The 27,448-nt window shown below is 46.8% G+C and overlaps 11 protein-coding genes across 11 annotated transcripts; 4 read left to right on the top strand and 7 right to left on the bottom strand.

Moving 5' to 3' along the window:
- Positions 1–949: 949 nt before the first annotated feature.
- On the top strand, positions 950–2,744 carry cbhC (putative cellobiohydrolase; the record flags this gene model as incomplete). The annotated part of the gene is made up of 8 exons (XM_057169196.1): positions 950–976; positions 1,040–1,108; positions 1,206–1,507; positions 1,559–1,812; positions 1,868–2,005; positions 2,078–2,335; positions 2,391–2,632; positions 2,700–2,744. 8 exons carry the CDS (start codon positions 950–952, stop codon positions 2,742–2,744), a joined length of 1,335 nt encoding a protein of 444 aa, XP_057017902.1.
- Positions 2,745–3,289: 545 nt separating this feature from the next.
- On the bottom strand, positions 3,290–6,078 carry N7466_009806 (uncharacterized protein; the record flags this gene model as incomplete). Its single annotated transcript, XM_057169195.1, has 2 exons — positions 3,290–3,838; positions 3,895–6,078. The coding sequence occupies 2 exons, from the start codon at positions 6,076–6,078 to the stop codon at positions 3,290–3,292; spliced, it is 2,733 nt and encodes a 910-aa protein (XP_057017901.1).
- A 3,194-nt stretch (positions 6,079–9,272) lies between these two features.
- On the bottom strand, positions 9,273–10,087 carry N7466_009805 (uncharacterized protein; the record flags this gene model as incomplete). Its single annotated transcript, XM_057169194.1, has 3 exons — positions 9,273–9,432; positions 9,502–9,784; positions 9,844–10,087. 3 exons carry the CDS (start codon positions 10,085–10,087, stop codon positions 9,273–9,275), a joined length of 687 nt encoding a protein of 228 aa, XP_057017900.1.
- A 956-nt stretch (positions 10,088–11,043) lies between these two features.
- Positions 11,044–11,463, bottom strand: N7466_009804 (uncharacterized protein; the record flags this gene model as incomplete). Its single annotated transcript, XM_057169193.1, has 1 exon — positions 11,044–11,463. The coding sequence occupies one exon, from the start codon at positions 11,461–11,463 to the stop codon at positions 11,044–11,046; it is 420 nt and encodes a 139-aa protein (XP_057017899.1).
- Positions 11,464–13,999: 2,536 nt separating this feature from the next.
- N7466_009803 (FAD-binding oxidoreductase) lies at positions 14,000–15,776 on the bottom strand (the record flags this gene model as incomplete). Its single annotated transcript, XM_057169192.1, has 6 exons — positions 14,000–14,295; positions 14,380–14,579; positions 14,641–14,974; positions 15,062–15,152; positions 15,211–15,272; positions 15,329–15,776. 6 exons carry the CDS (start codon positions 15,774–15,776, stop codon positions 14,000–14,002), a joined length of 1,431 nt encoding a protein of 476 aa, XP_057017898.1.
- Positions 15,777–16,920: 1,144 nt separating this feature from the next.
- On the top strand, positions 16,921–17,826 carry N7466_009802 (uncharacterized protein; the record flags this gene model as incomplete). Its single annotated transcript, XM_057169191.1, has 1 exon — positions 16,921–17,826. One exon carries the CDS (start codon positions 16,921–16,923, stop codon positions 17,824–17,826), a length of 906 nt encoding a protein of 301 aa, XP_057017897.1.
- A 374-nt stretch (positions 17,827–18,200) lies between these two features.
- N7466_009801 (uncharacterized protein) lies at positions 18,201–19,045 on the bottom strand (the record flags this gene model as incomplete). The annotated part of the gene is made up of 3 exons (XM_057169190.1): positions 18,201–18,290; positions 18,351–18,586; positions 18,613–19,045. The coding sequence occupies 3 exons, from the start codon at positions 19,043–19,045 to the stop codon at positions 18,201–18,203; spliced, it is 759 nt and encodes a 252-aa protein (XP_057017896.1).
- Positions 19,046–20,583: 1,538 nt separating this feature from the next.
- Positions 20,584–21,052, bottom strand: N7466_009800 (uncharacterized protein; the record flags this gene model as incomplete). The annotated part of the gene is made up of 2 exons (XM_057169189.1): positions 20,584–20,798; positions 20,848–21,052. The coding sequence occupies 2 exons, from the start codon at positions 21,050–21,052 to the stop codon at positions 20,584–20,586; spliced, it is 420 nt and encodes a 139-aa protein (XP_057017895.1).
- A 455-nt stretch (positions 21,053–21,507) lies between these two features.
- N7466_009799 (sugar porter family MFS transporter) lies at positions 21,508–23,286 on the top strand (the record flags this gene model as incomplete). The annotated part of the gene is made up of 4 exons (XM_057169188.1): positions 21,508–21,693; positions 21,751–22,487; positions 22,544–22,946; positions 23,002–23,286. The coding sequence occupies 4 exons, from the start codon at positions 21,508–21,510 to the stop codon at positions 23,284–23,286; spliced, it is 1,611 nt and encodes a 536-aa protein (XP_057017894.1).
- Positions 23,287–24,027: 741 nt separating this feature from the next.
- N7466_009798 (SRPBCC family protein) lies at positions 24,028–24,510 on the bottom strand (the record flags this gene model as incomplete). The annotated part of the gene is made up of 1 exon (XM_057169187.1): positions 24,028–24,510. One exon carries the CDS (start codon positions 24,508–24,510, stop codon positions 24,028–24,030), a length of 483 nt encoding a protein of 160 aa, XP_057017893.1.
- Positions 24,511–25,209: 699 nt separating this feature from the next.
- Positions 25,210–27,321, top strand: N7466_009797 (uncharacterized protein; the record flags this gene model as incomplete). The annotated part of the gene is made up of 2 exons (XM_057169186.1): positions 25,210–25,683; positions 25,762–27,321. 2 exons carry the CDS (start codon positions 25,210–25,212, stop codon positions 27,319–27,321), a joined length of 2,034 nt encoding a protein of 677 aa, XP_057017892.1.
- Positions 27,322–27,448: the final 127 nt, after the last annotated feature.

Below are 27,448 nucleotides of genomic sequence, written 5' to 3'. Positions count from 1 at the left end.
CATTCCAAGGTTTATTGTAACCTTCTTCATGACCTTCGGGAGACGGCCCGTCGCTATGCCACCTGCGAAAACCCATGGACCAGTTAACGCCGTGCCCGCGTTTTATACGCCCTGTTATCTTCATGAATATGCCATCATTCGAAAGGTGGCTTCGAATGTTCGCCAAGCCTACGTGAGACATCAACATTTGAAGTAGTAAATACATCTAATCTACTATAGCCCTGGAGATAATTTTCACTACTTGATTTTCCCGATGATCGGCTAAAGACGCCTACTAGTACGTTCTACGGGTAGTAACATGGTGGATCTATAATTATGGTTGTTGTTATGAAACTTTCCCCGCAGCACTTATACCCGGATTAGGCTATATAGACCTTCGACTTTAATAAGTATACATTGGGGGATTCTTAGGCGTGGACCCTGCATCCGGGTGAAGAACCTTGAACATGCAGGCTTAAAGGCTAATTGTTGAAGAAAACCTAATTTTGCTTTGTGTAACGGGCCAGGTCCCGTCAATACTCACGTGTATTTGAGAGCCATTTCATCATTCTCTTGCAAGTGGCTTTGCTTCGGCACTTCTTACTTTGTCGCGTTCCATGCAGTGCATTCAAATGTTACACCTTCAACATTGGAAAGCAAGATGACCTGAAATGAGTTAGCCTCCAAGGTTGCAGACTCTCCACGTTCCAACTTCCGCGTCGTTTTGAGATTTTGTCCAGACATTCCGTGGCTGTTTCAGTACTGATGCTCAGCACCATGGGGTAATGATTCTTGATCCCTGTCAATTTTGGTGACGGGTCAGGGTATATATTAGACTGAAAATTTCAAAATGATTCACGGATTCTGGATTTCTCTACCATCAATCGAAGCCAGGTGACGAACACGAATACTTCCTTCAATATGCAGCGAGCACCAGGATTGGCGTTGTTTCTTTTTTTGAATATCGCCAATGCCCAACAATCTCTTTGGGGGCAATGTAAGAATCCAAAGCTATCGATATCTTGACCTTCCATTTGTCAAAAGTTAACTTTTTCTATAGGCGGCGGTAGTGGATGGACAGGATCAACAGTGTGCACCGCCCAAGCAACTTGCAGCACCGAAAATCCATGTATGCTTTCTGTTTCCCCCACCTTCCCCTCCTTCTCTCTTCCTCATTTCTTCTCAATCGAAATAACGATTAATTCAAAATACTAGACTATGCGCAGTGTGTCTCTGCAACCGCGACAACAGGAACAACCACCACATCCAAGACTACGTTGACTACCACCACTTCGACCACTAGTACTAAAGTATCCACCGGAACTACAACTACTGCCCCTACCACGACAACTACTAGTACTAGTACAGCCTCTACTGCTACAAACAGTGGTAACCCCTTCAGCGGCTACCAGCTCTATGCGAACCCTTACTACTCCGCGGAGGTTTTCACATCAGCCATTCCTTCCCTGACAAGCTCGCTCGCGGTGAAGGCCACAGCAGTGGCCAAGGTTCCATCTTTTGTTTGGCTGTAAGTCTTGTTAATTCACAAATGGGGGTTCTTCACTAATATTTTCCAAAGCGACGAGGCTGCCAAGGTGCCGACCATGGGAACTTATCTTGCCGATATCCAGTCACAGAATGCGGCCGGCGCCAGCCCACCCATTGCGGGAATCTTTGTGGTTTATGACTTGCCAGACCGTGACTGCGCCGCTCTTGCCAGCAATGGCGAGTACTCAATTGCCGACAACGGAGTAGCGAATTACAAAGCATACATTGACTCAATTAGGGCTCAGCTTGTGAAGTATTCTGATGTCCATACTATCTTGGTCATTGGTTAGTATCCTCTACTTTTCAAAAAATATGGAGTTCCTCTGCTAACTCTCACTAGAGCCTGATAGTCTCGCCAATCTCGTGACCAATTTGGCCGTGACCAAGTGTGCCAATGCCGAGAGTGCTTATCTGGAGTGCGTCAACTATGCATTGATTCAACTCAACTTGGCAAACGTAGCCATGTACATTGATGCTGGTATGTTTTCCCCCAGAATTGTGTCTATTCAAATCTACCGTGCAGAGACACTGGCTAACTTTAAATTCACAGGACACGCTGGCTGGCTGGGCTGGTCAGCTAATATCGGACCAGCGGCCACGCTCTTTGCCGAAGTATACAAGAACGCATCTTCACCCGCCGCTGTGCGTGGACTAGCTACCAATGTCGCCAACTATAATGCCTGGACAATCGCAACTTGCCCATCATACACCTCAGGAGATACTAACTGCGACGAGAAGCTTTATGTCAACGCCATTGCCCCGCTCCTGGAAGCTGCTGGTTTCTCTGCTCATTTCATCACCGACACCTGTGAGTGACATATTTGGATTCTCGATTACATTCAAGTTTTCTAACCCCCTACTAGCGCGAAATGGTGTACAGCCAACGGAGCAAAATGCCTGGGGTGACTGGTGCAACGTCATTGGCACTGGATTTGGTGTTCGTCCCACAACAGATACTGGAGATGTCCTCGAGGATGCATTTGTTTGGGTCAAGCCCGGGGGCGAATGTGACGGGACCTCAAACACCACATCTGCACGATATGATGCACACTGTGGGTACAGTGATGCCTTGCAGCCGGCGCCAGAGGCAGGAACTTGGTTCCAGGTGAGCTTTTATCCATTTTATGCATTTCAGTCACCATCATGATTGTTCGGTCGCTCATATTTTGCAGGCCTATTTCCAACAATTGCTTGTCAATGCCAATCCTTCCTTTTAATTGTTCGATGCAGGTCAGCTATATGGACTGGTTGATGGAAATTTCTTGATGCAAGCTTGAGTACAAAGCTATATGGCCTCTATTTAGTATACGAGGGATCTGTATGATCAGTCCTTCATAACTACTTTGTACCAAACCTTGATATTCAATACCAAATTCCACTGGCACAAAAAGGCTCATTGCATGAAATACTATTAAGCACTTGAGTATCTGGGCATCGAAGAGAATCCTTCGGAGAGGCCTGGGGTTGGGGGATGAGAAAAATGAATTACTCAAGTTGGACAGAAGCTAGGCCGGTATTGGCGATTTTTTCAAAATCATATATCCGAGTATGTACAGTCTGTTAGGGGTATTATCTTTTTGTATTCGTGTTATGATGTGTTTGAAATTGAATCCAAGTTTTGTTTAAGTTGCCCTGACTGGGTAAATAATTCAGTCTGTCATATACTAATCATCGCTCACATTAATACAGGAAAGCCTTCAACATAGCGGTGACAATAGTCAACTTGAGAAAATAGTATTCAAAATCTTGTCCTTAATTTGCCTCAGGTCCACGAGTCAGGACCAAAGTATCCCTTCGCAGGCAGGTCGGGAATCAAAGCCTGCTGGCCCGCGCCGCCGTCAATCGTCGCTCCAAGCACGTTATTACCCCACCAGTCGACCGACACCGGAACATATTGCACAGCGAAGAAGATAATGATGCCGGAGAACGCGACACCACCAGTGAGAGCTGCCGCGAGGACATAGTTGTACTTTTCCCACCACTGAGTCTTGTACCTCCTGAGGTAGAACATGAAAGCAGCAGAAAAGTAGAGACCACCCATGAAGTAAGAAAGGTTGACGGGAGCCCACCACAAGAAACCATTGAAGACGAGAGATGGGTGGACGTGCTTGAGCCACGAAATGGGTGTGAAAACCAACGTATTGATCGGGTTGAAGATACCGCTAGGCATTCTGGACTTGCACGCCTCCTGGAAATGTGATCCGAATCGCTTGACAACCCACCATGCAATGGCAAGGAGGAATCCAAACAGGAAAGTGTATTTCATAGTTGGGTAGAACTCGCTGAAGATTCTCTTCGGTCCAATAGCACCCTAAAAAGATATTAGCTTTATGATCTGGCATAAGAATAATGCAAAAAGTGTCTTACCCAGATAACGGATGATGAATAGTAAACTTCGGAGCCGTTTTCGCAGTTGAAATCGGAAACCTGGTCCGAAGTACAAATGCCCGCAATGTCGTTGTCGGCAAATTGCACAACGGCATAGGCGACAAGGGCCGTAATGATAGCGCTCATCACTTGACCGCGGTACATGGCCCGCGGCGGCACTTTGGCATAGAAGCCCATCTTCTGATCAGAGAGGTAGGTATCCGCTTGGCCGTTGATGTTGTATCCGAAAGCCTTCACGAACATGAGGGCCTCCGGGTGTCCAGGCAGCGCATATCCCACGATCAGCTCCGTAACGACGTTCAAGCCCTCCGTCGTACCCGAGAGTGCGTAGAGATAAGACATCGGGATCAGGAACACCAAGTTGAGACCAATCACAAAGAAGATAGTCCAGACAGGAGCGCCAAGCTCAGGCCAGTTAACCAGAATAACGATGGCAAAGATGAAAGCCACCAGGGAAATCATCAAGAACCACCAGTCAGGCACTTCGGGGTAGTTGCGCATCAGCTTAGTGAGCGGGTCATCGAAGCCGTCGTAGATTGAGCCCTCCTGATCGAAGATTTTGTACAGATGTTGACCTGCCTCGCGCACATTACCCTTGGCGAGAGATTTGGTTGCATTCTTGAGACCGATGATGAGGCTCCGAATGGATAATATGGCAGCCCTCGACATGGACTTGTAAGCCTTGACAAGTGGTCGCCAGGAATCCAGGACGATGAAAACCATGGTGAGTGGGTAGAAAGCAAAGAAGGCGCCGTACAGCAGGAGATTTCCAGCGCTGTAAAAGGCAGGAGAGTAGGCCTGGTAGGCAGCTTCATCGAGAACTCCTGTGCTGGTATTGATAACTCTTGTAATGTTATAAGAGGCTCCCGTGTTGTCGAAGATACCAGACGAGTTTGGAGGGAGATACGCCGACCAGTTCGTGTTGGACCAGTACAATCCGATGATGATGAAACCACCCAAAAGTGTGCCCAGGAACTGCTGAGAGTAGGAAAAGAACGGATAGGTGAGCGGATAGGAGTAGACAGAGATAAGATTCCAATCCAGTGACGAAATGGGGTTGAAGCCGAGACCGTTCATGGAGCCCGTTATCATGTTCAAGTTGAAGTTGTTTGGTGCGATCCAGGTCATCCATCCGAAGTAACTGAGAGCTGTGAAAATATAGCCTGGGAACCAGAACCAGACAAACATGCCGCTGAAGACCAGGAAGAAAAATTTATAACGTGAGATAGTCCACCCATTGATAGTTTCCTTCTTTTCAGGAACCAATAGGGCTCTGTTGAGAGCCAAGGTGGGCAAGATGTTGGGCCAAATAGCTTCGATTGGATAAACCACGAAGCGACGAAGCAGTCCAGAAAAGCCAAGTCCCATGAGTTGGGTTGACAGCAAGAGTAGAATTCCATATCCAGGGGTGAGCCACTTGTCCTGGTAGTAGACAGTTTGGGTCTGAATATTCCAGAAGCAGTAGGCAGAGGTCAGACCAACGTCGACGATGATAGTGGAAAGTACCTGTTCCTTGTATGTCCAGGGGCCAGGGTTGAGAGAAACTCTCTTGCCAGCATACGTGAAGCCCCAGTCGGGAAGAACCTTTGCAAGAAACAAACCACATGGGTACAGCAAGATTTGTGCCACGGAAGAACTCAGAGTGATGGCAGGATAACGGGAGTTGAAAAGCGAGTTGGTAAATTGAGCAATAATGGCCCAAATGTAGCCAAGCAAGTGAGCGCGAATGGTCTCGCATGGAATATCTGGATCATCCGTGGGCACAGTGACAGCTCGAACCTCGGGGTATGGCGAGTAAAAGTGATTCAAGGCAGTCTCAGTCTTCAGCTGCAGCTCCCATTCCTCGGGATCCTGGCCCTCGGAAGGTCCCTCGATCAGGCGTGCAAGCTTCTCTCGCAAAGCGTTACCGAGGTTATAGTCGTACTCATGGTACTTGAGAAGTTTCGTGATGATATCCTTGCACTCATCAACGGACAAAGTGTCGATCTTGTCCATCACGTACTCGATATCTTCAATCGGTGCCATTTCATCACTGCTGGCCACAAGCCTCTCGGCTAGGTCATGCACTTTCTCATCAACATTGACCATCGTGACCGGCACGGCCTTCTCATCACTGGCGATTTTCTCCGTCGAGACATCGTTCATTTCGTCGACAGACGACATGGCGGTCGACTTCCCAGCAGGGCTGGGGTAAGGTAATGGTCTAGCGGAGGCTGGAGGCAATGGCGAATCCCATAACCTTGGATATATTCAATTATAGAAGAATAGTCTGCTTCCGACTATTCCGGGAGAAAGCAGGAGGCACCTGGGGGTATAGAAAAGAAGTAGGGCATGACACTCCGATGAAACATAGCGGAAATGGAGCATTTATAGAGCAGCGCATATTGCAGGAACTTCGCCACCTAGGCGTTTTATTACGCCAATCGCGACTACGATCTAAATCGTATCATTCTTTGTAGTATGGCAGCATGATAAGGAAATTAATCTGAGGGTTCTATCGACCGGCTTCTCTCTCCCAGAATCATCGCGCCACCAAAAGGATCTGACCGTGTACGGAGTGAAATCCGCAGGCTAGTCCCCCTGTGAACTGATTGCATGCCGCCGTTGGCTTGGACTCACGCTAGCAAGCATGCGCTATCTTTGAGGCCAAAAGTTGATAAGCTTTCTTTCTAAGTTTTCTTTTCCTTTCTGCCCAGCTCATTTGATATCTTCCAGGGCTGAATATCCTTGCGGGAAATAATGGCCAGGTGTGGCAGGGGTCAAAGAGGCAAATGGAATAAGTTGGGCGCGTGTCAAATGATAATGACATTTTTCCAAGCCTCTAAGAATGCTAGTGCAAGCCATTTCCTAAGCGAGGCTAAGGTGCACGTACATGAGAATTTGCGATATTGCCACCCAATGAGCGGGTTGAAATTCGCTTAAGAGGTCCTGATGGTGCAATAAGCTCCAGGGGATTGCATGCAAAGGTTTGTTGTTTAAACCTAAATCTTCATATAAAGTATTGCAACATTGGAAGCCACCGACACAACATGAAAAGTTCGATAAATGACCACTTGATCTTTTCAATATTTGAGTTGGAAGGATACTATCCATGGACTCTCTATAGAATTCACTTCGGAGATAATCGGCGTCCAAGGTTTAAATTTTTACCAGGGAATATACGAGAATCTCCAACGTTTGAACGGAAGTCCTAGAAATATTAGCACCTACAGATTTGAAGATTCAATGACCAGTGCCTTTCTCGGCGACGCCCTCATAACACCCTGCATTAATTTACACCAAACGCAAGCCACGCTAATATTTGCACTCCAGCAAAGTTCGTTCAGCCTGGAAAGTGTGATTGTTGTTCTTATCTACTTTGGGGAATGCCCCGCTCGGTAGTAAAGGCTTATACGCGGGGCTTCCCGTCGGTTCTCCGCCCAGCGGCACTGGTGTACTCTCCGGGGTACGCGTCCTCTAGGGTTAAAAATGATCTGGTGACCATCCAATTAGCTAGCTTTGGCCTATCAAGCTCAGCCTGGAAGCGTCTGTTCACCATCCTTGTACCGATTAGGAAGGGCTATCCACGAATGATATGCAGTGCACATGCAGTACCCCAACATTCCAACACCCTCGACATCCTATATCTACTCGTCATGCTTGTATTCTTTCAAATGTTCTCTCTTTGCCACTCTCTTCGTTGGAAACCCAACGTCATTAATGATCATCTTTTTCCTCTGGGCAGTACTCCTCAGGACATCTTGCAACTCCCGAAATAATGATCCGTTGTGGAAATTAACGATCAAATAGGTACTAATGTCCATAATGTGGACATCAATTGCTTGGCTCTATGGGCTAGTCACCTGGGCATTATTCTTGGCTGGCAGATATCTCCTAGAACTTCAGTCCGACGGAGAAGCGCATGGCGGGAAAGATAAGATACGAATAAGAATTAAGATACTTGATCGAAATTCGAAATGGTTGATTTTGCGATTTCTGATTAGAGATAACCGAATCACGACTGATAAAGGTGGAAGGGCGGGGAAAGATAACACGTGGTGTGTAGGGCGATGGAATGAAGTACTGAGGTTAGTGCGGCAGGGGGAGGAGAAAGGAGGTTTCCCGGGCGAATCAAAAAAAAGAGGGGGGAAAACAGGTCAAAGTATATCTAAGGTTCTGATTCTCTTAACACGATTTAAGTGCGGGCGGCTCGCCGCTCTATTCAGCCGAGTCAGCCCTTGATAATGCGCGCTTAAATAATCAGCCGGTGCATGAAGAGTAGTACTTACGTATCGGAAATACAGATTACGCGTAAAATACCAACAGCTATCTAGGAGAGGTAAGGTTCATAATTGGATGTTATTGTATTTAAAATGTATAATTAGACGATGTGTGAAAGATGCCGGAAAAAAAACAGGAAATAGACATACATGTCACATTCCCAGGTTTGATTCGGACAGGCTGCGATTGTTGAAGTTGTTGTCACATAAATCGTCGAGGATTCAGGTGCTGTCTCGGTGACTTTTTCAACATCAGTCCCCGGAACAGGGTGAACTAGTATGCTAGTGGGAATAGTCCCTGTGACAACCCGCGTACTTTTATCGGTTATGGTTCAGTTCTTGGCATCATGTAGGTAGCCGGTGATACTGTATGTCGTTGTCGAAAAGACAGTTGACGTCGTCAAAGGATACACAGCGGTTCCCGCGACAATGGTCCGGGTAGCCGTGCGTGGGGCTCGATCGGTCGACGGCGGCTCGACAACGGTCTCCAGGCACTTTATGGTCGTAAAGGTCTCAGTTTTGTGGAACGTTTCCGATATATTTCGAGGCTACTGTCAGGAGAAGTGAACAATGTGACTTGAGGTCACATGGTCTGCTCCTCGTCATGCTGCAACGCGTGTTGTGTAGCTAGTGTTGGTGTTTCTGTTGGACTGGTTACTAGTCTGGGAGAGTGAGAGCTTCTCTCTCCTTTCCTCCTTCCTTCCTTCCTTTTCCCTCATCCCCCGTGGTCAGGAGAAATACAATTAAATCTTGGATTCTTCCCCCCTTTCTTTTTCCCAGGTCTACATTGTAGATCTGCCAGCTACTCAAAGAATTGATGGACATGAGTTCCTACGGTCCTTAGGTCAACTGATTTTGATATTTCGTCTCTACACCTACCAAAATCACTAATTTGCAGTCGAAAAAATCGAACCTGAAGATTAAAGTTCTGCAGCGCCAGAAAGCTACATTCAGTATATGTATATTCGTGAATTTGCGAGCCTGTGCAAGCTGCCTCACGACCACTGGCAACCATATGCACGAGATACTGCCGATCATTATACATACGGTCCTGGGCCCCAATGTCGTGCTTGTTTGACGTGCTAACGTACATACTCTTTAGAAGCGGTGATATCCAACATCTTTAACAAATGTCTGGTGCCAGTGTCCCTGTGACTTCAGCTCCGCAAGGCCAACATAGAACTCCCCATGGGCCTCTCCATCGATCCCGACGTATATAGGCGAGCCATCAATCTTCCGTTGATCAGCATAATAAAACCTACAGTTACCGGTTAGACTCAAATTGCCACGTGCGATTGATATTAACATTGAATAACAGGGCACATACTTATAGCCGTTAAAAGGGTAAGCCCCGGCAAGATATTCAATAAGATGCGCGGTAGCCGCCTTTCCGACGCCCAAACTCAACAACGGTGGAAAGACCTTCGTGTTCAAAATATTGCCTGTGAAAATAAAGGTTTTCGAAGCCTCAGCCGGAAGCTCTGCAAAGCCCTTTGCGGCCTGCTGGGCAGCGGCAAAGACGCTCGTCGTGTTGATGCTCAATTCCTGATTGAACTCGGCCAAGGGCATGGAAAGAGGGTCCTGGAGATCAGCCCGGGAAGCAGCAGCAGCTTTGAACATTGAGCTTGTTAATCTCACGTCATCCGAAAAAAGAGAGTTATTTTCGCACCATTGTATACCACAACGCTCGGCACACCTAGTGTTTCCTTCACCTTTGTGAAAACGGCAGAGATCGAGGTGGGGTCCGATAGGTCGCAGGAAATGTAAAGCTCGTCCTGACTGCTTTCTTCTTCCTTCGCCTTCCGAGAGGCGAGAGCGACCTTGTAGCCTTTGGCAGCAAAGGCTTTAGCCACGGCTGCGCCCACGTTGGGTCCTGCACCGAGGACCAGGAGAACCGGGGACAACGTAGACATTGTGTTGGATATGTCGATCGAATGGGATAATACTTGTTGGTAATAATGATGGGTTGATTAGTCGTGGGTTGTTCAAACCATCTTATAGAGTTCCTCGTGTTCTTCATCGGTCTTACTTCCTCCGTGTCCGGGGCTGGGCCGGGCTGTCAGCATTCAAGCGTGAACGCTGCATTTCTAATCATTTCTCGTCCCGGGGCGCGTCAACCCGAGGATTTGTAACCACAAACACTCCATTTTCCCCAGGTCGATGATCAGATTAGATGATTAGTCTGGGGAAAGTGAGAGCTTCTCTCTCCTTTCCTCTCTCGTTTCTTTTCTCCCCAGCCCCCCGAAGAAGAAATACAACATACTTTTGATTCTTCCCCATTAAACTTTCCTTCGTTTCCCCCAGATCTAAATAGTAGTTTTGCTAAGTATTTGAACCCGCCCATTTCATTCGGTCCTGGATCGAGTAAGGGGCATGAGCTAATATTTGATGGTAGAGAAATCTCTCGGTCGCGAGCATGCCGCTTTGCGCTCGTTGTGCAGGACCCACATGAAGTGGTATATCCAATGAGGTTACAACTATGATAGTCTATATTACGTCGGTTATCCTTTATCCGCTTCTTTGCTCATATTCGAAAGTGATTGAGGCAGTATGAAGATGGAGCTATGGACAGGTAGTATAGAAGTAGTGGTATGCTGTAGATGTAGACAAGTAGCACAGATCATATTCCTAGTACACTAATACGTTGCGTACGTTCTCGTGACGTAATATGTAGCATCTTACATCAGATGCTTCCATATCTCATTTGGTTAGAGCGCTATGCTACTGACGCAGATGTCGAGGACCATCTTTTTTCCAGACCCCCGATTCTTTCTAACTTGCTTTATTTATGAAATCCGAACTTGATAGGTAACTGTAATATGTGTGAAAAGTCATTTTGAAGCTAACTAAATCTCCACTTCTTCAATGTTCAATCCAGTTGTCCTCCCGCTTCAATCTTCTCCCACACCCTCCCGCGTCGTATAGTCGATTCCTGAGCCGCAAGAGCCATTTGCAGCAGATGACCCTTGGTGTCTTCTTTTTTCAACTCAGGCACAATATAGATCTCCTGGCATGCCTCATTCCAGTCTTGAATCTTCTGTTCCTCATATCCTCTGTGACGAAGCCATGCGCTTTCGAAGCCCATGGAACGTTCAACGCATGTGAAGTATCGATAGCAGTCGTAGTCTGTCCACCGATTTTGCCGCCACTGGTCGTAAATTGCTTTTTGAATAGGTTGTAGACCGGCAAGGTATTCTGACTGAGGTGGGTAAATAGGCTTGTTGGCTTCGATGTAGTATTTGTGCGGAAAGGGTAGGTCCGTGACCTGGATGTGATACTCTGGAGCCATGAGACGTTTTGTTTGTGCTCTGCTAAAGGATTTTGAAAAAGTTCAAGATAAAATGTCGTCCGAAAGGACAGAGGGAATCAAGAGGATGATTACTATGGAGGGTGGAAGAAGAGGAATTGGTAGAAAGTGAGTATTTAGAAGTACAGAACTAAATTCATTTAAACTTAAATTCTGCCCTTTAAAATTTGGTAGCTGTCTTACCTGGCGACATAATAGGCAACCGTAGGTATTTTAATTCCGTGGTCCGAAAATTTGTACACTAAATTTATTAGATAGAATGTCACATGTTGGTGTCACAGCTGGTACCTGAAGACAATATGCGCGTACTATTCGGCGATGGTTGTTCCAGCCTCTTGTTCGTTTCTTTGCTCTCGTTGTTTGTTCTTTTATCCCTACTAGTAATTACCTTTAGGCTTCAGGCATCCGTGTAGGAGTCAACCTTGGGTATCTAATGTTGCTCCTTTCTTTTCATTTCATCTTTTTTATCTATCTGTGTTTTTCTCGTGTTTTCAGGGCCATAGAAACAATTAAACTGTTCCCTTGCTGGCCGTGTTACATAGAAGCCCGTTAGAAAGTATACAGTGGATTGAAGACGGCCTCATAACGGTGGCTTCAAATGTTTGAATGGTATAACAAAGAAACATGCTGTACTAATTAGAAATTGAGACCTGTAATGGCACTTTCTGACCGAATTCATCAGCGGAAGTTCGGACCGTGGTCGAACAATTATACCGGTAATAATACATGTATTTACCAGAAAGTCTAAACCTCCTATTAGATACTAAGCCAGATCGGGGGTATGTTATCGATTAAATGATACCTCCAGGGCTAGGGAATAAAAAATCATACACGCGTAATGTCACTTCGCGCTCTGTCATTCATTTCGAGCCTACAATTTAGATATTTAGATTGGCACGAACTTTCAATTGATGCTTATCAGATTCAATATCCCCATGTATCTAACTCTCAGATTAGATACCATCAATTGATGTACATGACATCTGGAAGAGCCATTTCCCCATACGCCACTATAATAGATATGACGGCTCAGAGAGTGCATGCAGCAGCGTATGTATGTCCATCAGTGGCAATATTGCATTTGTGATGATCATGGAGGCACTAATCATTCAATGTTATATGTAAGTTCAGATTGCGGAAAAGGTTGAGCCAGGTGATTTTCTTACCGGGGATCTCTGGTCACAGTGGATACTTAGCTGATGTTTTGTCCTAGAATCGGTATAATAACACGTTTGAGATCGAACAAGGCATTCCTACAGCGATACCCATTTATAAGTTTATAAGCATTTCTCCGGTATCGGTTCTTTCGAAACATATCATCACTTTTCACATGTATTTATAGGATTGATGATCATAGTGCGTACGTAAAGATTGACTTACCCCCTCGTAAGGTTCATCTATGGCGCGCACATGCATATTCTCAGTAGTGAGAACATCAGAGTCCCCGGAGAGAGTCTCCAATGGTGATGCATATCCCATGGTCATAGCAAGGGAAAATATAATGACCGTCGGTAAGCGCATTGTTGGAAAATGAGCTGGGTGAAACGCCCAGGTGTATGTGGTATTCAAGACTGTAATAAGCCAGAAGGTAGATGTCAAATTTTGTGTAAAGAGCAAGATTAGGAGTCCTAATTCTTCAAACATTGAAACATTTGAATAATGTGAGCACCATCAATTATATATAAACTTCCTTGGGGTGTTCTTTTAGAACCTTGGAACAATTGATAAGTTCAAATGTTCATTCGGGGGAGCATTTGAAGAAAGTTGCCGGTCCAAGGAGTTGGAGGGTGTACTGTTGCAGGTTCTAATTCGTGAACATTGCAATCGACAGGACGATTCAAAGGTTTGACAACGGGATGTCATCAATATATTCATGTGATTATCATTTGTGGAAATGCCCCGTAGGGCAGATTATACGATATTTGCGCCTGGTCATCAATGTAACCAGCATGTGAGGCACACAGAAAGGTCATGGCTCACTGGAAGTGCCGATGTATCCTATCGTATACTTGAGACTGGCAGACCGGTGTAGAAAGTGCATTTGAGCCACTTGTGCACACCAAACATTCTGACATAAACCAGTAAATTGTGAACTTTGGTCGTCCACAGCTCGAATGCAACAATGACCGTAACAACCACAGCCATCTACCTGGCATCAAGGGATAGACCTCGGCCGATGCTTCAAAGATAAAATCTTACGTTTATTTCTCACCTGATCAGAGCAACTTGTGGATTTCGCCGTTAGGCAGTGAATCCTAGTTTTACCATAGAACTTAGTCACGCCCTTTGCAAAGGGTTTTCCCGAAGAAGACTTGGGAGCTTGTAGAACTCGCGTTTTATAATTACGTCGTTTATAGTAACGAAGGTCATGGTCACGAAGACACATCCTACGATTTAGAGGTCTAAAAATGAGGACTTCTGTCAAGAGTATCAATCGATTTAATCACAATATAAAAACGTTACAGTAGTCAACTAGGAGTCTTTTGTAGACAAACATGGACATGCCTGGGACTGCTAGCTATCCTGTTCTAATACTATCCTTCAAGAGGAAACCTCCGTACTGGAGCTTTTGAAGAACACCTTCAGGGTCGTACTTCGACGCAGTATCCTGCATCATCTTCGCATTATTCGAACCGTAGCTGCCTAGGACGTTCTGAGAAGCTGTGGCGAAGCTCATACAAAGGAAATCAAGCAAGAGCCCCTTCTCATTGGCCAAAAGTTTTACACTTTCAGCCATCGTGGCAACCGCATGATTCGCAGCAGCATCACCGGCGTTGCTACCTTCCTGAGGCCACTCACAAGTAAAAACCCACCCTATAAACTCGCAAAGTTGCACTGTATGAGCATATTTGATCCAAACATTCGTATAGAAAAATGATTAGGAAAAAGTCAACTTACAGCATTGTGCGACGCTTTCGTGTCCCATAATGTTTTCTCCGCGAGCTTTGCCTTCTTGTATGCCAGCCGTTCCCACTGGCTGAATGGTAAAATGTAGAACGCAGTCGGCTGGGAGACTCTTGCAAGTCTCGGACCAAGTCTCATAAACTTGTTCGTACAGCTTCTGGGAGACTTTGGTGGTTACCGTGCAAATGGCTCGCCTGTATTGGATGTTAGAATCCAGAACAACACAATACACCCCGCTGTCTGATATCCTCTTACTTTTTAGACTCTTGTGCATGGCCCATGGCCTGGGCTAGAGATAGAAGAGTGCCGTTCGTGGAAGGGAGAGCCGTATTTATAAGGCTCTTTAGGTTGTAAAAAGGCTCAAATACCGCAGGTCGCTCAGTAGAGGTATCTCCATAGATTAACCCCACAGCAACGAACCCATCGTTAAAGTTGGTGAATAGGCCAATCTTGGAGTCTCTTTCCATGCTCTCCTGTACAGCAATTGTTGCATTGATTATTTCCACGTAATCTTCCGGGTTGTAAAGGTTGATCGTGTATTGGACGTTGATGAGAGGGTGGGTTTCCAGGTCGAATCTTGTCACAATTCCTATTCAACCATTAGTGCACAAATAATTGACAATGATTTATGCCTTGAGTCCACTGAAGTCAATGAGTGAAGGAAAGAGAAGAATACCAAAGTTAGATCCGCCGCCCTTAAGGGCGCGCCAAAGATCCGGATTCTCCCCTGAATTTGCGTTCACGATACTTCCATCGGCCAAAAGAACCTAAACACACAGCTTTTAGTGGAAGGTACTTAGTGAAAAGGCCAAAGAAAGGACCTACTTCAAAGTTCTTAACACCATCCGCTCCAAGGCCATGGAGGTTAGGCAACGCACCCAAGCCACCTAGATTAATGCGTTAACCGTGTGGGAAGGTTGAGACCTCACAGTTCATCACTTACCTCCCAAGAGAAATCCTCCTAGCCCAACTTGGTGATCTCGGCCTCCAATCGCCGACAATTTCTGCTCTTCCAGCCAGGCATACACCTCCCCCCATGTATTTCCTGAGCCAACTCGAGCAATGGCATCTCCATTCGAGGTCAGCTCCTTCGATTGAAACTGACAAATGTCAAAAACAACAGCTGTCTGGTCTGCGCTACTGAAGCCAGCGTTAGGGTTGTGTCCAGTAGTGCGGATGGCGAATTTGGTTCCTGTTCTTTTCACGATAGCCAAAGCCTCGGAAAGCTCTTGGGTATTGCTTAGATAGACGTATCCGGCTGCTGGGGTCCAACAAGTTTGAGACCAGGGGCGCGTCGCTGCAGCTTCGAACTCAGATCCGGCATCCGCGGTTACCACCTTGCCAGGGAAAGCAGTCTTCAATTGATCAATGGTGACAGTGATGGCAGCCATGGTGATTGTTTGATCCGTCTCTTGGCTAAAAGAAAAAGAAGATATGTGTGGTGAAAGATTTTGCCATGGGTGAAGATCTTTTTGACCCCATATTTATGGTGTTTTGCCTTCTGCTCCGCTGAAGCCCAGTCATCTTTTGTGGTGAGCCATTTTACCCCTCCTCCAATCCCTGTCATTGACATCAACTAGTTTTCGAGCAAAACTTGGCCGAAGTTCTGGATTTGGCCCCCAAAATTGTAACAACGCGAACCGAGAGATCAGGTAACGGTGGACGGTTAGGGGCGAAAAGCTCAGGGTAATTTATTACTAAATTTGAGGCCAATGTCTACAACCCCTCAACCTTTGGATATACCACATTCAATTTATAAATATCATAAACCCCTAGAAAAATACACGATACTAGTATCTTAACAAAATAATTCAATGAGGCACCCCATATTGATATTAACAGATATCGTGAGGAGATCGCCTAAATGTTTAGTAAGGGCGGAAACGGTTCGGGACTTTGTCAATCGCTCACCAGCACCGATGAGGCCACCAGCAAGGCCTCGCCATCATCACCCCCTCTCGCCAGCATGGCCTCGTAGTCGCAGTCGCAGTCGCAGTTTGACGCCTGTACGCCGCAGCCAGCGCAGATTTGGGCGCTGTGATGCGTGATTGGTGTCTCTTTGTTCTGTGTTTTTCCTTGAATCTTACTCTTCCACTTCACAACTAACCTCCTAAACCGTGGAAGATCTTGAAATTTGCGTGGTACTAAAAGCGTGAATAATATAAAATGATAAAAGGGGAAAGAATGAAGACAACATCCAAATAGCTAGATCGGGTTTAGCTTGGCGGCTTCGGTGCTCGGCCTTCCGGCTTTGATTTGGATCCCGAACCCTTCCAATGACAAATTCACAGCGCATGTAGTTAACTAAGCGTTGTGGCCGATCATAACGTCGTTTCCTACTACATTCTGCAAGGCCTGTGAATTTAGTAGAGTATATAAATACAGGGATCATTCTCATTTCAGAAATATACTCAATATTTCAAAAATGCAATTCGGATTCCCCTAAGAAATTTACCCGCCAGAATCCCGTAAACGCTGCACATTGACCCACAATCATATTTCCAAGATCGCATTGATTGGATAAGAAATCCTAAAATGACTGCACCGTTTGTCGCGGTGGCTGGTGCCTCTGGCGGTCTGGGCCAGCTTGTTGTGAAGGAACTGATCAAACGGGGTGTGGCTGTGAAGGCCCTCGTCCGCCCCAACACCGACCCATCGCGCACCGACAACCTTCGGAAAGCCGGCGCCACCGTTGCGCCCATCGATCTCTCCGCCATCCCCGCTCTCACCCGTGAATTGAGTGGAGCGATTTGCGTTGTCTCCACACTGCAGGGACTCCGAGATGTTATTCAAATCACTCAGGGAAAGCTCCTCGAAGCCTCCGTGGCCGCCAAGGTGCCCAGATTCATCCCATCCGACTTCTCCCTTGACTTCACCAAAACAAAGCCAGGTTCAAACCGCAACTTGGACATTCGCCGCGAGTTCCACGCCCAGTTGAGAAAGTCGGGCATCGCATGGACTAGTATCCTTAATGGTGGCTTTATGGATCTCATGGTCGGTGACTCGCCAATGATCAACCACAAGAAACATATAGTTGCGTATATCGGATCCACGACGCAGCTTCTTGATTTCACGACCATGGTGGATACGGCTGCGTATACGGCGGCTGTGGCCATCGACCCGAATCCTGCGCCGAACTTCCTTCGAATCGCTAGTGATACCATTACCGTGGAGGATATCGCTCAGGCACAAAGCAATGTTGAAGGTGTGACCTATAAGCCGTCTTGGATCGGTACTGTGGGCTCTATGGAAGTCATGATTCGTGTTATGCGATTCTTTGGCGGCGAAAACGATATCTTCCCTGCTTGGCAGGGTATGCAGTACATGGTGAACATGTTCTCCGGTGCTGGAAAACTGGATCCTATTGACAACAGCCGGTATCCTGAATTGGTCTGGACCAAGGTCGAAGACTTCTTCCGGCAGAACAAGGACAAGAAGTGATGAAGCTATTCTGGAATTGAAGCAGCTTTTATGTGGGATATATTTGTGACGAAGGTTGGACTTCTTGCGGTTAGGCTGTGTATATTTACTGAATACCTTGTTAATTTTCTTTTTTTAAAAGCCTACTTCAAACTTGACCTGTTACATGTGTGCCCAGGGCTCTTACATGTTAATAATTATAATCGAATTTATTTATTCATACGTTCCATCGTTCAAGACCAACAGCATGGAGAAGAGCGATGTCTGTCAAACCTTCATTTAAACAGACCAACGCGAACATCTCAAAATTTGTGGATCACTCAGACACTGGATCCACGTATGTCAAAAACTACCTATGGAAACGGGTGATCAAAGTATCCAAATTGAAGACCTTCTCACCATTTCTCCACATATGGTCTCAGGTCAATTTCCTGGGTAAAAGCGCTCTTGGGCTGCGTGTGCAAAAACCAGTATGAATCCGCAATCTGCCATTAATTGTCAGTGCAAGACATGATATTTGAATTAAGTAAAACATATTGGCTTACTCCCTGCGGATCAATTTTAGCATCCGGAATATCCTGACCATATCCTTTGGTCTTCTCCGTATCGATGATTCCATCAATAATGGCATGGGAGACATGCACACCTTTGGGCCCGAACTCACGGGCCAGGGACTGTGACAAAGCACGAGTTCCAAACTTGCTCATAGCGAACGACGAAAGTCCAGAGCCTCCCTTAAGCGAAGCCGTAGCGCCTTCTACCATTAGTTCACCATCCCCCTCTCACGGGATAAAAGGAATATCATACCGGTGAAAATAAGTGTGGGGGGGTATTTCCCTTTGTCGCCATTCAACATCAAGGGCAGTGTAGCTTGCGCAAAGTTAAATGCGCCCCTGTTAGATGGCTCCAAGCTTGCGAAAAATTCCTCTGGGGCTTGGTCGAGGAAAGGCTTCATCACGAATTTGCTGGCAACGTTATAGATCGCTGCCGCGATCGTGAGATCCGAGCCAAATTTACTCTTGATTTGGTCAATTGTCGAACTCATGCTGGAGGCACTTGTCACGTCGGTGGGAATCCCAAGCGCCGAGCCACCGTTGTTTGTGATGTCGGTTACCAAGGGGTCTAGCGATACTTGCGACCGAGCAAGTAGAACCACGGGATAAAATTGGGCAAAACGCCGCGCGACGGCACTGCCTGTTCCAGGGCCTGCCCCCGCAATTATCGCAATTGACTTGGACATTTTACAATATTTTCGGGGTATTACAGATGAAATGAATTGCAAGGAGGCGAGGAATCCCTTTATAAGCTTTGCAGTATATGATGACGTCATCGCTATCGATATTGACTGTACTCTGTAGACTGTGGCAATTCATTCGTGTTGAAAATAGGCACTATTCTACAGGCTTGAATTTAGCAATTCGAATTAGATAGGACTCATAGGAGTGAAACCAGGATTTGAAGGATTAATGAAATTGTTGCAAATTCTAACACTGATGGAGCTTATCTTGAATCACTTAACGGTTGATAATTCACAGGCAATACTGAGATAACTCATACTGTTGATATGATGTGAGAGTCGGAGTCCCTGCCCAGTGCCGAGGACTGGCTGACTGATCTATCCTTTCGGAGCTTCGATGAAAACCGAGATTACATAATTCAATCTTAGCCCTTCAGAGGGAAACATGAGGCTATGTATACAACGAGTAAATCAAGTTGATTTCCAATTAACTTGGTTCTTCGTACATATACCTAATTCGGGATTAATCATGATGGCTCGGCTTGGTTCCCTGATCCGCAGCCTCATATCACAACAGTAATCACTCATCACCTTCCAGAACCTCTAGGCTGGAAGTCTTTAGAGTCGCCAAGACCCTTGTTGGCCAACACTGAATGTGATAGGTCATACTACGGTAGCCCCTGTCAATGGCCGAAATTCAAATGTTACTACCCCGGCTCTTAAAGTTCGGTCCTAACGCGCATCACTTTCCGTGATCATTGATGTGATGTCTCAATCTCCACCGCTGGGGTAGAAGAGATGGGGAAAAACCATGGAAGCTGACGGGGGAGCGGGATTGGCGAGCTGTCTCGCGTAATCTGACATTCTTGGCTGAGGCGTTTGCCCAGCATGTCGTTTTCTGTTTTCTGTTTTGCCGTTGGTTCAAAGGCCCGAGGTTAATATTGGAGAGAGTTTGGGCTTATTGCTTAGGATCATGAACATGAATGGGCCGATCCACAGGAGATCAAAAAACGTATTTCATTTTTGATTTTCAGTCATGGGTTTCGGCTCGTACCGTCTATGTTGTAGATGAATAAAGAAAATTCCAGGATAACTCATCTGAAATTTTCCACATGTGATGGGAAAAAAATAAAATTGTCACAGTTGGTCCAAGCTTCTGCGTAGTGGGGGAAGAAATTAGAATGGGAACTTCAACTGGGGGAACCCTATCGGGCGAAACGTTCCATCACCAATTACTGTTTACTGTTTTTGCCCGAAACACATCAGCTTGTGGAAATTCCTCCCAACTGACCCGACAAAGCAGAACAGTCACGAAGCACCGGCAACAAGACCCTTGGCGGTCTTGGATGCCGATATTAGCCCGTGTGCAAACCTTTCTCGTATCCGGGGTCCATAGGGTATGCGCCAAATGGTGGGGATCTGCGGGGCATTTGTGCCATTGGCCGCCACGAGACCAAGTCGTTTCACGGGAGTTGACAGTCCCGCTTATTCTTTCCCCCACCAAACGCGCCCCACGATGCCAGCCATACAGGGTCTCGGGGTCAAGCCTGATTCGGGTTCTGGGTCCGCGGGGTAAACGACGCTGATAGGATGAGCCTTTTGTCAACAATGCCATAAGGTTCGAGTCTTTCTTTTTCTTCTTTCCATCTTCCATCGCCTGGCGTCCAATTTGTACTAGCGCCTGTGCCACAGTGTTCTGCAGTGCGTGATCTCTTCAAAATCCTTCCACCCTCAGTCTCATTTTGAGTCTCGTGAGCTGACTATGAAAACAAACCATGTCCGTGAACAGCCACTCGAATACTCACGTTGGGAAAGCAAATCCTGAGCAGTCTGCGCATTTCGGACATGAGCGCGGCTGTAATTTCTCTGTGTCGCAACATGAATTCCGTTAGCGAAGCCATTCTTCCTCTTGGCATCGGTCAGGCCCGAGCTAGGAACTAACCAACCAGCCCGTAGAGTTCCTCTATCCGAAAATTCAATCAAACTTTTCCACTGTTCCTCTGCCCACATGACAGGGCCCCTTTATTCGGAAGTAACATAGACGCCTGCGTAGGGCTTCATTGGAATCAGCCATGGTGCGATCCAAGCGCATTTCTCGATACCGGAAGGGTCCAGGAGCCATGGCCCACTAGGAACTCGCATCTAGCCCGAGCCGTCGAGGGCCTTGACCGTGCTCCATCGTGCCGAGAGTGGCCAAAATGTGGAGTCGAGTTCGGTACAGGGTTGCATTAGTTCGGGTTGATACTTTATTTTTTCTTTTAATTGCCCCCTGCTGTTTTTGACTCTGGGGGACGCGACCTGACAGGCCTTGGCCCGTATGTTATAAATCTCCATCATTTCCCACTCTTTGTCCATTTGCTCATCTCCCTATCCATCTCGGTTGAACGTTAGCTTTCTCGCTTACTTCTCGAGTGATTGTCTCTCCTACAACACTCCTCATCAATCTATCACACAACCTCGCTCCGATGGCCGGTGGTGCAGCTCTCGGCGTGGGCGGCGTCGATGCCCTGCGGGTCGAGGCGCCCGTTACCATCAAAACTTACTTGATGTGTGCCTTCGCTGCCTTTGGTGGTATTTTCTTCGGTTATGATTCCGGATACATTGGCAGTGTTCTCAGTATGGATTACTTTATCGAGACCTTTGAGCATCTGGTAAGTTCACTTTGATTATGGACATATTTAGAAGACACACGCTTATATTTGAAACAGGACAAAGCTACAACCCCTGCCGCCCAATTCGTCATTCCCTCTTGGAAGAAGTCCCTCATCGTCTCCATTCTCTCAGCCGGTACATTCTTTGGTGCACTGATTGCTGGTGATATCGCAGACTGGTATGGTCGTCGCACAGCCATTATCTCTGGTTGCGGTGTGTTCATTATCGGTGTGGTTCTCCAAACTGCCTCCAGCAGCTTGGGCCTGTTAGTTCCTGGTCGTCTGATTGCTGGATTCGGTGTCGGTTTTGTTTCGGCCATCATTATTCTATATATGTCGGAGATTGCCCCCCGTAAAGTACGTGGTACTATCGTCTCGGGTTACCAATTCTGCGTCACTATCGGTCTGATGCTGGCGTCTGTCATCGACTATGGCACCTCAAATCGCAAAGACTCCGGCGCATACCGTATTCCTATTGCCCTCCAACTCCTTTGGGCTATCATCCTCGCCACTGGTCTCTTCTTCTTGCCTGAGTCACCTCGTTACTATATTCGCAAGGGCGACAAAGAGAAGGCTCGCGAGGTTCTTTCTCGCGTTCGCGGCCAGCCTATTGACTCTGAGTATATCAGCCTTGAGTTGACGGAGATCGATGCCAACTTCCAGTACGAGCAGCAGGTGATTCCTGATGGAGGCTACTTTGCTAGCTGGAAGAACTGCTTTACTGGTAGTCTTTTCAAGGCCAACAGCAATATTCGCCTTACTATTCTGGGTACTTCTTTACAGATGATGCAACAGTAAGTCAATCTCCTACTAGGTTGATATTATTTCATATTCCTAACATGGCTTAAAGGTGGACTGGTGTCAACTTCGTGTTCTACTTTGGAACTACTTTTTTCACCCAATTAGGCACGATTTCAAACCCCTTCTTGATTAGCATGATCACCACCATTGTCAACGTGCTCTCGACTCCTATCTCTTTCTACATTATTGAGAAGTTCGGTCGTCGCACTATCCTCCTGTGGGGTGCCCTGGGTATGGTCATTTGTCAGTTCATCGTCGCTATCGTCGGTACAGTCGATGGACAAAACCACTCGGCCGTTAGCGCTATGATTGCATTCATTTGTATCTACGTCTTCTTTTTCGCTATCACCTGGGGTCCTGGTGCCTGGGTTGTGATCGGCGAGATCTTCCCTCTCCCTATCCGTTCCCGTGGTGTGGCCCTTTCTACCGCCTCCAACTGGCTCTGGAACTGCGTAAGCATCTCCCGGTCCTTCACCATATTTATACTCCTACTAATTCTTCTCGCAGATCATTGCCGTCATTACTCCCTACCTGGTTGACGCTGACAAGGCTAACTTGGGCCCCAAGGTCTTCTTCCTCTGGGGTTCCCTCTGCTTCTGCGCCTTCGTCTACACCTACTTCCTCATTCCCGAGACCAAGGGCCTGTCCCTGGAGCAAGTCGATAAGATGATGTCGGAGACCAACCCCCGTACCTCCGCCGGCTGGCAGCCACACTCCACCTTCGCCGATGAGATGGGTCTCACCGACATGAAGGGTAGCATTGGCCACACAGTCACCCAGGTGGAAGCCTAGGCGATGTCTTCAAACATTTGAATAGAAGGAGTGGTGGTTCCGTAGCCATCTGTCACTCACTCTTCTTGGTTCGCATGGGCTAGTCCCTTTCTTTGGTGGAAACACCGAGGTGTTATTCATTCACTCAAGTCTCGGGTATCACCCTGCGTGCAGTTGAGTTGACCGACAGATGCATATATACGTTTTAATTGAAAGAATGAGATATGTATTGATTCTGAGACGAGCAGTCACTGCAATAATTTTTACTAAATTCCTTCCCCCTTCCTTGAATACCCTAAATTGCACACTTCACGCCTATGGAACTGGTGGGACTTCTGCCAAGACCCAGTTATTAGCGCGTACATAGGTGTTTTGAATTGTGAAAAAAGAAATCATATGTTCAAAGCTGACCATCATATCCACACTGCGGGTTGGGCTCTGCTCCATACTTGATTCTTAAAGGTATGGTCGATGAATATTAGCATGGGTGGAGTTACTGGAGTATGTCATTCCAAGCCGATCTTTGCTGCCGGAAATAGCTATCGGACTCAAATGCTAGGGCGGCCAGATGAGCTCCCGACGCGCCTTCCAGATATCTGCTTGTATTTTTCTCGAGTTTTTAAAACTGGGTGTATCTTTCAATTTCGTCCAAGCTTAAAAGCTTCCTTAAGTCATAATAGTTGTACATTTTAACTCTCTGTTTTACAATACAACATCGCGATACATAGTAAGAAGACGCAAAATATGTAGGCTTGACAAGAATCAAATCTTTCCATCCTTTGCCAATTGCCGCAAAACAGCAATCGTTCCATTAACAGCCATCTTGCTCATATTCTTCTCTTTCTCCAAGAAGCCCGCAAGTTCCGCAGAAGAGGCGCCAGGATGTCTCCATTCAAAAGTGTACGTCATGTACAAGTCTCCATTCGCATCTTCGCTAACCAAATTGTTGATTGTGCTTCCGTCCGGCTGAACAAAGGCCACTCGAGAGGGCTTGTAGGCGGTAACGACTTCTCTCACTTGGCGTTCATTTTCGCGAAACACGACATCCCGAACTGTGACTGGGTTTTCCGTCGAGGGATCAATTGACTCGGAGACGACAGTGGTGGATTGAATAGCGTTGGGCACAAAGGTCTCAGCCGATCGAATTTTGAGAAGCAAGCCAGTCCAAACTTGTTCTTGAGTGAGGATTGGGGTAGCTCCAGTGGGATTGAGCTGCGCAGTGAAAGCAATGTTGTTTGTAGACATTTTGTGATTGGTGTGGTCAAATGCTGATCTGATGCACGAGAAGGAAAGTTGAGATGTGGTTTTTTCAATATACGAAAAATTTGAACATTTAGATACGACCTGAAATTCCGTGGCCCGTGGTTACAAATGCGAATGAGCGAAGACCGAGCAAGCTCCCGGGGCCCAAGCCCGGATTTCGAACAGTCAGCAAGTGATGACAAAATCACTCGATGTACCCCCGACTCCCCCGAGACCGCAATCGGGAATGTGGGGGCTCATTCACGGTCCGTCGTCTCTTGATTGGTCAACCCTAAATCCTTCCATTGTTCAGGCCAGAATGGTCTGTCAGGTTTTCTGTCAGCTTCGCGCTTTTGCATAATCAAATCGACCGAGCTCTCGAGGGATATCTACTTCCTGAAAATTAATATACTTTTCGCATCAAGACTCACCAGAATAATGTCAACTTTGGCATTTTGATTTCATCACGCGTCGACTTCTTCCGAAAATCCCCTCCAAACATTTCAACAACTGCGCGGTCTTTATTAATGTTCCAAAGAAGAAAGCAATTTGAATCCCTGTAGTTGCCAATTTGGAGTCTTAGACCTCAATAGGAAGGGGGCTTGGCAGTACAGTTCTCGATACGTCACATGAGTGGGGTGTGGGGGAGCGAGATTTTCCCGCGTCAACGAACTTCATTTTTATTCCAACCCACATCTCCACATGGCTCAAGAACGTGGCAATGTCAGTGGTCATCTTTCGCGTGATGGAGGATCAACACTACTCCATCGGAGTTGCAATGACTGTAATCGGAGAAAAGTGCGCTGTAACAAGTTGTTTCCATGCGATAACTGTGTGAGACTTGGCGTTGAGTGTACATTTCCACCACCTGGTCGCAAACCCCGAAAAGCACCACGAAAGTCAAACAGGGCGGAATTGATTTCACGATTAAGCCTTCTGGAGCAAGAGGTCCAGAAACTTGGTGGGCAAAGTAATAATGAAGGTGTTTCCGCGGATGAAGAAAGGGAGCCACCGCAGGAGACGTACGAGTCTGTCCCGAGGAAATCTGAAACTCCCGAGTCACCAAAAGTCTCCTCAGACGCTCTGGAGGGTCAATTTGGACGACTAGTCGTGGATCGAAGTCATGGGACCAGTCGATACGTGAACCATCAGGCTCTGACGGATCTTGCAACCCAGGTAAACTTTCCCCTTCATTGTAACCTTTATGATGTTCTAGAATAAACTTGCTGAATTTATTTGATGCTTTATTCAAAGATCAAAGAAGTTCGCGATCTGTTTGATTCACCAGCATCACCGACATCATCCGAGGAAGATGCGTTGTCGCCTGAAACGCCAGTTTCGTCTCTCGGATACCCTGAAATTCAAAGTCCGTTTATATTTGGCTACCATTCCGTGGCCAACTCACTGCGCAATTACCATCCGCCACCTACAATCAGTCATCTACTCTTCTCAGTATATGAAGAAAATGTGGCACCTATAATTATGATCATCCACAAGTCAGTGCGGATGGAATTAAATCGACTAACAAGTACCAATCCCGAGAATTTGGACAAGGAATCTGAGGCCTTGGTATTTTCTATTTACTTTGCTGCAATCTCTAGCTTGACGCCAGATGAATGCTTGTCCCAGCTAGGGGCGAATCACACCACTCTGACTAAACAATATCGATTCGCTGTTGAGCAAGCGCTGGTGCGAGCAGGGTTCCTCCACACTCGAAAGCTAATAGTTTTACAAGCAGCGGTTCTCTTCTTGAGCTGTGCTTGCTCTCCGAAGGATGCGCATTTCGTTTGGACCATGATCGCTGTGATTGCTCGTCTTGGCCTGGGGCTCGGGCTGCATCGTGACAGCAGTCACTTTGGATTAGGCGTATTCGAGACGGAAATGCGCCGCCGGCTCTGGTGGTACATATATCTTCTGGATATTAGGTTATCCGACTCTCAAGCAACCAGTCCTCAAATCCGAGAAGGGGACTATGATACGCGATTACCGTTGAATATCAATGATGACGACCTGTCACCCGATATTGTTGAAGCCCCTCAAGAACGGGTTGGCTTTACAGAAATGACTTTGACCTTGGTTCGCTGTGAGATCCTCATCTCTCATCGTAAGTTGATGCAGATCAGCAGCTTTGGGGTCGGTGGTCATAACACCTTATTCCAAACCCGTCTTTCTGCAATCGAGGAAGCTCGGCGATCTCTTGACGAGCGATATCTCCAGTTCTGTGACCTTCAAATCCCCATCCATTGGGTCACTGCGACGATCGCGCGAATTGCAATTGCGCGTTTGTGGCTTGTGTCGCACTTTTCGCTGATGACTGCCGACGGGTTCGAGCCAGATCTGTGGCCCGCGCAATGTGACCTCCTGATTCTCACTGCAATCGAGGTACTCGAATTCGTTCATTTACTCGAAACTCATGAAAATACGAGCAAATGGTCTTGGTTGTTCCAGGGCTACGTGCAGTGGCAGTCATATGCTTTTGTCCTATCAGAGCTCTGTGTGCGACCGAGCTCCCCTTTATCGGGTCGGGCATGGGCAGCTGTTGACCGTGTTTTTGAGGGGTGGAATGGGCCAGCGGGCAATCGGCTCGGGTTGATGATGCGACCGTTGGAACGTTTGAGGAATCGAGCCGCTGCTCTAAGAAACTTGGGCACAGATCAAACAAGAACAGATATTTTGGAAACCAACGCTGTTAATCTCGATATTCCGGATGCCGTGATGTCGAGCCACATCGAAGAATTTCCTCACGACTTAGATTCCGGCCATGCCGAGTTTCTAGACATTTTCAGGGACGTGGTGCACAACATAAGCATGTAATCCTGCGCGCGGATACCGCTATTTTTTACAACATATTAGGAGAAAGAAAATAAAAGAACAAATTCCACCTTCTGATTGGGAACCTCCAGTGCTTGTAATTCAAGTTAATAATACACGCTCACACGTC

The sequence above is a fragment of the Penicillium verhagenii genome (genome assembly GCF_028828195.1).
Source record: "Penicillium verhagenii strain IBT 33310 chromosome Unknown utg000009l_segment0_segment0, whole genome shotgun sequence".
Lineage (NCBI taxonomy): Eukaryota > Fungi > Ascomycota > Eurotiomycetes > Eurotiales > Aspergillaceae > Penicillium > Penicillium verhagenii.
This window is presented reverse-complemented; position numbering and strand designations above follow the sequence as displayed.